The sequence below is a fragment of the Vigna unguiculata genome, chromosome 7 (assembly GCF_004118075.2).
Source record: "Vigna unguiculata cultivar IT97K-499-35 chromosome 7, ASM411807v1, whole genome shotgun sequence".
Classification (NCBI taxonomy): domain Eukaryota; kingdom Viridiplantae; phylum Streptophyta; class Magnoliopsida; order Fabales; family Fabaceae; genus Vigna; species Vigna unguiculata.
The window spans coordinates 7,744,759-7,754,471 of NC_040285.1; the positions used below are offsets into that span (position 1 = coordinate 7,744,759).

General features: G+C 32.3%; 1 protein-coding gene across 1 annotated transcript; it reads right to left on the reverse strand.

Moving 5' to 3' along the window:
* Positions 1-4,698: 4,698 nt before the first annotated feature.
* On the reverse strand, positions 4,699-8,911 carry LOC114189729 (AT-hook motif nuclear-localized protein 1-like). Its single transcript, XM_028078389.1, has 6 exons — positions 8,222-8,911; positions 7,400-7,467; positions 7,121-7,252; positions 5,748-5,909; positions 5,089-5,418; positions 4,699-4,998 (listed from the first exon to the last, which is right to left on the reverse strand). The coding sequence occupies exons 1-5, from the start codon at positions 8,664-8,666 to the stop codon at positions 5,092-5,094; spliced, it is 1,134 nt and encodes a 377-aa protein (XP_027934190.1). The 5' UTR covers positions 8,667-8,911; the 3' UTR covers positions 4,699-4,998; positions 5,089-5,091.
* Positions 8,912-9,713: the final 802 nt, after the last annotated feature.

Consider the following 9,713-nt stretch of genomic DNA (forward strand, 5'->3'; position numbering starts at 1 on the left):
AAATCTAAGACAAAATGAAGCCAAATCATACAAGAGGATTTATGATCACGTTATCAAGTTGCAGATTACACCAAAAAAACAATCCTATTCTTTAAGTCTATACTTTTTTTAACCAAGGATTTAAAGAGCTCAACTAGAAACCTATAAAAAAAGGCATAAAAGAGAAATAAAGTCATAAGCTTGAGTGTGAATTGTTCATTGTGAGAAGTACAAAACCTTTGTATTCTTCATTCTATGAAGTTACCCACACCTTGTGAGAATTCTCACTATATGATTTCTCGGACGACCATGATCGTTATCCTTTATTATGTGTTTGGAAGTCAGGTGATGTGTTCCTTAGAACAAAGTTATAGGATTTACCAACTCAAGAAGGACTTGAGAAACCAAACTCTAAAGATGGCTCAAGGAAGCTTGTGGCATTGACCAAAATTCAATAAGAATAAGTCACAATAGAAATTACGAAATAGGTTATGGTAAGAAAAAGGAAGAGAAAAAACCACCTTTAGAATGAATTCCGAAAATAATTGCAATGGTGATTTGTCACTTGAAAAAGCTCTTTAAGATAAAAATCAATGAACAAGATTTTCATACTCTCATGACACTCAAATATGCTCATAAATCTATTTGTATTCAATATTCAAGTGTTAATTGTACAATGAATAAATTGTCAGTTATAGGTTGGAGTTTGGATACTCTTTATAAATTGAAATAGAAGAAAAGTAAAGTATTCAAGTTCCTTTTCAAGTGCTTGGACATTCACCCTTGATGGAGTCATTTAAGAAAGTTACAACCATCACATGTTCTTGAAACTGACACATTGAGGTAGTTAGGTGAATGCATGTGTTTAAAACTTTAAAATGATTTAATTAATATTTGCGTGTGTGGAAAATAGGAAAAATACAAGAAGAGAGATTTAAATTGTGTTTTAATTACTTTTTAAATATTTTCATTAATATCTTCTGATGATGAATACTTAAAGAATAGTTTTTTTTGATAGGTGATCAATTAGTAGCTTTTATGTACAATAAAGGGTAAAAAACACAACTCTTTAACTTAACTAATTTACCTGTTTAAAGCATTTTAGACATGTATTCTCACAATAACTCTTCTTCCCAAGTTAGTGCAAATAATAATAAAATACAATGCAAACAAACAAGGAGAAGAAGAAATACCCAAGATATTTTTATACTGGTTCGTCTGAAAACCCAAACTACAATCAATTTTCAATCAATTGATTGAATTTCACTAAGTAGAATAACATTGTCAAGTACAAAACAAGTATTTTCTTAGGATCGTAGGCACTCATATCTCTTGAGTATTGTTTAGAATCATAGTCACTCTTTGTCAATCTCTTGAATATATTTTATGATCGCAGTCACTCTTGGTTGATCGTGTATGACGGTTGTTTCGACTTGTAGCCACTTCTAGTTGACCTCGTTTAGGTATTCTTTAAGCTTGCAACTACTCATGGCTGATCCTATTTAGGTATTATTTCAACGGGCTACTTCTGGTTTAAACAAGTATTGTTTTAGAAAGTCTCTTTTGACTTATGAAGTATTATTCCAATAAGTCACTCCTGACTTAATTAAGTATTCTTTCAATAAGTTACTTTTGGCTTAACCAAATATTCTTATAACAACAAATACTCTAATATAATAACTGAGTATTCTTTCCCTAACAATCACTCATAAATAACATAAAAAGATTATATGAGTCGTGATCAGTAGATCATAGGGTTGTTCACTAAAGAGAAATATTGTCTTTTGACATATACAAGATTTGTACATTATCATTTAGGGTCTTTTCACTTTGATGGATTTTTTGTGCAAGGAGATGGGAGAGCGAGGGAACATTGGGTTCATTTTCTCTTATTGAAAGAAATTGGCGAGGATGGATATGCAGGATCCCACCATTCACTTATCCACGCTCCAAGGAGAAGATTGTGGATTTTTATTTTACATAATTACCCTCTATGTTGGGATATTTTATGGTGGAGGAATTAATTAGGAGAGAAAAAGAGAAAGGGTTATAGAGAGAGGAATAACTTAACATATATTTCTAACATTATTTTTTTTTCATATAAAAATTACTCACTTACACCAAAAATTTTCTTTTAAAATTATAATAATTTATAATAATAATAATAATAATAAAAATAATAATAATAATAATTTTATTATTAATGATATTAATATTAATAATAATATTTCAATTTTAACTATAAGGACAAATTTGTAATCTTACATTTAATCTATTAAAATTTATTTTTTATCTATCACATCATTCAAATTACTCACAAATCCTCAACCAAACTTTACCTCTAAATCTACTCACTTTTACCCTCAAATTCCTTTAAAAAAACAACACACAATTCACCCTCTAATCCACTACAACTCTTCCTTTCCCTCTGTCCCAGATTCATCTTCTAAAGTGAACAAAGTCTTAGTTTACTAATTGAACATGAACAGTATTCTCTATGAAGTTGATGACATTATGGATAAGACCTTCTTAAGAATTGTAGATTAGGCTTAGAGCTAGAATATAACTTTTGTATTTATATGTAATTTTTTGTTTTCGCCCTTTCCTGAAATTGTTTTTTTTATTTGTTTGTACTGGGTTTTATTGGGCTTTGCATGTGCTTATGTTTTTTGGTAATTAAAGACTTTCTAGACTATAGTTTTTAAGAGGCTTGTTGAATGGGTCTTAATAGTGTATGAACCCTCGAGTACAATGATCCTTAGTATGTATGCTTTTTCTAGACTCATGTACACAAAATTTGTTCATTATGAATTTTGAACCATTTTCTTAAAGTGAAAAATATCACCAAGTTCTCATTAGAGCTCTTGGTCCTTATCTTCGAGTTTCCAATTTAAAGTAACGGATCTTCCTTTATTCATCAATTTCTCTTGATTTTGACACTAGTCAAGGTATATAGAGTCGTTTCATCTTTAATCCCTTCCACATTTTCATTTTTATCAATCACTAGGTGGAATTTGTTAAAAACGACTCTACATAAGATTAGTTTTTCATCAATAGTGTGACATCATGATGAGTTTTTTTTTTTAATTGTTGTTTTCCAAGCAACATATGACTAACCTCCATACATCGATAGGAACTACATCATAAAGTAATTTGTCTTCATACTTCCTAATGGAGAATACAATCTCTAATTTATTATCCTCCTTCAACTCACATTCCTTGCTCACTTAAAGATTGTAGATAGTTTATATGATCATGGATGAGGTTTAGTGTTTAAGTTCATTTTGATCACCAATTTGGTGTTAACCATATTTGTGTAGCCCTCTCTATATATATTAGATTTTTTTTTTGAATTTTTTAAATTATATGTAGTATATATTGAGAATTGATGAAAATTAAATTACTTATTTATTCTTTTTTTATAAAGCACAACATTTAATATTTATAAATAATAAAACATAAAATTAAATATAATGAAGAATAAAAATATTTATTAAAATATTTTTTTATTTTCTTTCTTATTGTTTGTTGAGTTTCCCACAAATTGTACTCATCTCCAACTCTCACCTATTTTCTTTTTGTTGTTGAAGAAAAAAAGAAGTTAGACACAAACTAACTATATTTGCTCTCATTTCTTATATGTTCTCTTCCCTTCTTGAACAAAAAAAGTTAACTCTCTCTTGTCTTACTTGATAGTGAAAGATTAGTTTAATAGTTAGTGTTTTTTATCTTATGAGCCTTTGTATATTCATTTTTTTAATGAATATAGAAGAGAAAGTAATGTACTATGTGTTTTTTCTAACCAATTTTTAATTTTGATTAGATTATTAAAGATTTTTCGTTTAGTAATTATGTCTATGAATTTTTTATTATATTATGATAAATTATTTTTTAACCTTATTTTTTAAAAAAGAAAAAATAGGTATATTGATTAATAATAAAAAGAATATATTATTTTTTAAAAGTGATAAATGAAAATTCACCGTAAATATGAATTTCTTGTCGACAATGTGATTATTTACATTAAAAAATAAATAGTTGATAGTTGTAATTTAATTATTGATGAATTCTGATTCAAATTATGAACAATAAACACACCATTCCTCTAATAAAACACCTAAAATGAAATCTGTTCTCTCTTTCTCATTTATTTGTTAAAAAAAATAATTTTTGAAAAAAAAACACTTAAATATCTTTAAATTAATTTAACATTATAAATATATGCAAACAATTACGAACGTTTAATCTAATACATGATGTCACAATCAATCAAACATAAAAAAGTAGTAAGACTTACGTCAAAGAACTGTACTCTATTTTGAGTTTTAATGATCTAACAATTTTTTTCTTCTTAATGTTGTTGAATCACTTTCATATCATCCTACTTTTTAGTGTTAATTTTAAGATACATGAGGAATGGAAGATAAATAAGTTTGAGATACAAAAGGTGTAAAGTCATATAACAAGTGACCGAAAATAGAATATTACGTATTCTCTGTTATTTAGAAAAGAAAAAAGTGAAAGAATAGAAAAACATTATGAAATCTACTATTGTTTATAATCTATTGAATTTTGAACAGAAACGAGGAAAAAGCGGGCTATGTCACTTAAAAACTAAAATAACCTTATGTAAATTGAATTCCTATGGTTTATATCAGTGTTAAGGAAGGTATCAGAAATTGTTTTTTTCTTTTTTGTATGTAGTTTTTGGATCCATGGTAATGTGAAAAACTCTTAGAAGTTTCCCCAATGAGCAAAACTTAAAAATTACAAATAATCTTTATCGAAACAATCCCAACATAATAAATAGCCTAAGAAGTCTTTGAGATCCTCTCAAGAAGAAAAGAAGAAAAACTTGTAAGAGTTCAACAGAAACTGTAATGAAAAAATAATGAGGCCTCAATAATCCTTTCTAATTTCTGACAACTGTACATAATGTCATATATAACCTAGTAGTTGTCACGACAAAGTTCCATGTTAGTTTTCATTCAGTTGTTACCATGTCAGCCTCTGCATCACCTGAAAACAAAACAAGAAGGTTATACAATGTGATGAAAGATTATTGACCTGAATGTGATGAAAGATTATAAGACAAAACAGCACCATAACCTTCTATTCATCAGGCAAAGATATGTTGATGTCTGGGGATGTCCTCTGGTCTGAATATTCCTCAGAACCATTCCAAGTAGCAGCATCAAGTGTAGCATCTAGGTTCTGTTTGTCACTTGAAACACTCACAGATTCTCTCTGGGTTTGATCTGGTATCTGAGACATGGGCATCAAAAAGTTTTCACCTTCAGCATTTGCTTGTGAGATAGGTCTAGCAAATGTCACAGTTTCTGGAACAGCTGAAGTAGGGGACACCACTGTCTGTTGTTCACGTTGGTATTTCTTCTTTTGGCTCTTGTGCGCATTTTGCGTGAAGCTTCCTACTACAATCTGCAACCATTACAAAAAAATTCCAATACAAACATGTGAATAAGTCATAAAATAATGAACAACTCTTCAGAGTGACCAAAATGTAGAAGCCTCATCACAGTGGTTGGTTATGCTAGTTACAATTTCAATCTCATTACAGTGGTTACAGTTCATAACAGTCAGAACAAACCAGTTTAGGATCATTTTGGTGTGTGTGTAGAATAAAAACTGAGGTTAAAACTTGAGATTCAGTTCTTGTAGAGTACTACTACATTTGAGTATTTGACATACAAAAGTATTCTTCAAAAGCATGTGAAATGTTCTAGAAAGAAGTAAAGAAAATAGCATACTTGGATGGGACCAGCAGCTGTTAAAAGTCCAGCAACACCACCTCCGATCACTCGACCATCAGGGCCAGCAAGTGAGACACTCAATCCACCAGTTCGACTTTTCATGCCACTGTTGTCAGCAACAGTGAATGATCCAGACAAAGATAAAATCTCAAATCGACCCTGAAAGTAAATGCTGGACTCAATTATTGAACAATTTCCAAAAACAAATAAGCATGGTTGCATGCATGCCAAAATGGTTATGCTCACAACAAGAGAAAATGCAAAACAGCAGAAAATGACAGGTCCTAGGTGACATTGACCTCAGACAGACTACCACGTTAATGTGTTGATGTTTAAATATCTGGTTTAAAGATGTGCATTTGCAGATTAATAATGCATCACATAAATGATTCACATCATCATCGTGTACTAAATCTATGCATTTCTCGGTTGCACGACAAGGAAGGCTCAACATGAAGTCTATAACATTCTAGTTGTCACTTATCATCATATTGCAATACTCAAGACCATAGCAACACTAGTTCAGTAGCTTATCATAGTACTTTTGTTAGAAAATTATGACTTAGTTCAGATATACTTTTCAAAAAGTACCCACAGAAGAAAACAAGGTAAAATAAATCACAAAATTTTCTTGAGAGAACCCTCTCATTTCCCTTCTTCATAAAAAAAAACTGATATAAATACACTGATCTTAACTCTAACGATATATTTATTCATTTGACCACCTATTTTTTACCATATAAGTCAGTGTTTGTATAAGTTTAGCCAATCTAGGCTTATATCACCCCAATAACTGAAATTCAGCTTGCAGATTAAGATAGCAAACAAAATTATGACTTGGATATTAGTTGAAATGTTTCACTAGATTTAAAATGATTACAACACTTTACGAAAGAAGACACAGCTAGAAGCGTGTGTCTATCTTCTCTAGCTACTGGATTATGTCTCTTATATGCTTTATTTTAGCATCTTAATAATTAACTTATTTCCCATTTCCAGTGTTAGATCTGACACGGGAACTGATGAAATGAAAGGATAAACCAATTCTTTAGCATACACCCAACACACCAATTTTGAGCATATATCCAATACACAAGGCAGATAACTTGTCCAACCCCACAAACAAGAAGAGACAAACAGAGATCACCTGACATAAATGCACCCAATGCTGCCCTATATGGCATCAATATTCTATATTGGCAGAACACATAAATAAGCTACCCCGTGAAATTATTTCAGATATGAATCAAATTCAATCAAAGAAAGCTTGGTATCATGGAATTGGAAAAACACTCAAAACCTTTGCAGGAAAAGAAAATTAGATAAAATAATTTTTAGTATAAAAAACATTTAGATCTAAGAGACCATGCCTCGTAAGTCAATATGCCACCAGAAGAACCAGGTTGGCGTATGGTGACATTTGAGATAGCTCCATTGGCAGAGAGAATACAAATTCCTCTTGGACCCTTCTGAGCAAATGACAAGATCTTTCCAGCAACATCCTGCAAAGTAGTAAAGTAACAAGATCCTTATCCAAATCGCCAAACCAAAAAGGATCTGTCAAAATTGCTCAACAAAACTAGAGCCAAATGATGCATCATTACATAAATCTGCAAAAAGACAACAACGCACACTGGCTTCTGCATTACCTCTCCAGTGTAAACAGTCACCACATGCGGTATGAAATCACCAGCAGCTGTGTTTGCAAACACCTCACCTTCAAGAATCACGGACACAAAACCAATCCACACATTAGCCGTATGTGGTATAATAATTTTCATCTCCAAAACTAGAAGCCAGGTGAATGAACCCAGAAAAGAACAGTTTTTTTGGGTACCAGAAAACAATAATCTTGCTCAAGGCAGATAAAACTCTCTTTCGTATTGACAAACTCGAATTCAAGACAAGTAATCATACTGAAAGAGGCTGGAACCAGTGGATCCAGTCGTTAAGCGGTAAAAGAACATTTTTTTCTAGCCATGGAAATCAAATGAATGTACACACCAACCTTAGATTACTAACCACAAAAAGGAAAGTTCACATTTTTGTGACAGATTCACGGTCCCTTAGACGTTACCAGAAAGAAACAAATAAAAAGAAAACTCGTCGTTTGCATCAATCAAGGGACCCTTTAACGAATTAGGCTCAAATCTCGATCCCAACCCAAAGAACCCAGAACAAAAGAAAAACAAAAATAAAGAATGAAATCCGGGACAAAACCCAAGACAGTGGAGCTACAACAACCATGGACAAAAGGGTAAGATTAATTGAGATTCATGATTTAGGTATGCCGGTAAGAAAATGAAGGTAGGGAAAAGAAAAAAAGGTTGAGCTAGGAACAGGGATTTTTTGGTTGGCGGGTAAGTCAACTTGGGGACGACATAGTACAATGAGTGAGGTCAGCACTCAGCAGCAGCAACATCACAACACCTGAGAGAAACAAAACAACGTTGTACCGTACCACTACTCACCAAAAGAAGAAAAGAGTTGGTAGTTGCCAAAAGCTGTGTGTTTGCCACGGCCCCTTTTGTTAGAGAACTCAGAAGGTGTGGACAAAGTGAAACCCGGTGGAGCTGGTGTCGGGGTTGCACTCACCCTCAGGTTCCCATCTGCATCATACTTTCTCGGCCTCCCTCTCTTCTTCTTCCCAAACAAGTCAAAACTCCCTTGCCCCCCAGTGCTCCCCGGTGTTGTTGCTACCAATGTTGTTGTCGTCGTTGCAGCTGGCACTGCAGGAACCATCGTTGTTGGTGTTGACGCTGGTGCTGGCGCTGGCGCAGGTGCTGCTGCTGTTGTTCCTTCGCTGTTTCCCACGTTCATGTTCATGTTAACATTCATGTTCATTGGCTGAGACACCCCAGACGGTGGTGGAGCTGACCCTGCAGAAATGGTGCTGTTGCTGAGTGCTGCTTCCATGAGGGTGTTCGTATTTCCAGAAATGGAAGCAGAAAAAGTATGGAGTTTGAACAAGGAAGAGTCTGCAAATGGCGCCAGAAGTAGAAGGAACAGAGAGGGTGTAGGCTTTTTCTCTTTTTAATCTTTAGAGGTAGAAATTGTGAATACTTGAATACAACTCAACTCAGTTACTCTCTCTCTCTTTCTCTCTCTTCTCTCTGTCTCTGTGCTTTGGCATTAATGGAGGAGAATGAGGCTGAGATGGGAAACTGCTATTTTCTTGTCGGGACTCCACTCTGCATTATAATATTTTAATTTGCATAAAGTTAGGTTTAAATATTAAAATGTGCCAAGGCTCTTGTAATCTATGAGGATAATCACCACATATAAATGTCTTATACCCAAAATGCCCCCCTTAACCGCCCTAAGGACTTTTAGGTCCAGTTTTTTTTTCATAATTAAAATTTATTTCTCATTTTTCATGTTTATTACACATTTAATACTATTTTCTTGCTTTCCTTCAATGTTACGGTTACATGCGTAAAAAAGAACAAAAGGCGAAAAAGAAATATATATTAAAATCCGTAAAAGAGAAAAAGACGATAAAACAAATTAGGTATTCAGAGTTTACTTGTTATCGATGGTTTTTCAAAAAATGTGAATACAGTTAAGTGTAATTCCTTTATCAATAATTAAACATTGAACGTTGAATTATATATTTTCTTTTAATATTACGTGTAAAACACGTGAAAGAAAAAAAAAGGATTAATAAGTTTGAAAAGTAAAAAAGGAGCGATATAAGAGACTCAACAAGGTATCCTTCATTATTAAAATAATAATGTAAAATCCTTGAAGATTTACACATTTCGACAGAAACTAGAGAAGAAATAGCTTTTAGAACTAAACATTTTAAATATTAAAGTTGATAATCTCTTTTTAATATTAATTATGCATTTAATGTTTTCTTACTTTACTTTAACGTTAATTGTGAAACGCGTGAAAAGAGGGAAACAAAAATAAGATGCTACAAAAAAAAAATTTGAAACCGTAAAAGGAGGACGATGAATA

Bases quoted from the DNA above. Each gene is read 5' to 3' on its own strand.
- LOC114189729 (XM_028078389.1), bottom strand. From the start codon at position 8,666: ATGGAAGCAGCACTCAGCAACAGCACCATTTCTGCAGGGTCAGCTCCA. The intron at 7,253-7,399 runs GTAATGCAGAAG...ACTACTTTGCAG, and splicing joins TGACTGTTTACACTGGAGAG to GATGTTGCTGGAAAGATCTT. The intron at 5,419-5,747 runs GTATGCTATTTT...TAATGGTTGCAG, and splicing joins CAGCTGCTGGTCCCATCCAA to ATTGTAGTAGGAAGCTTCAC.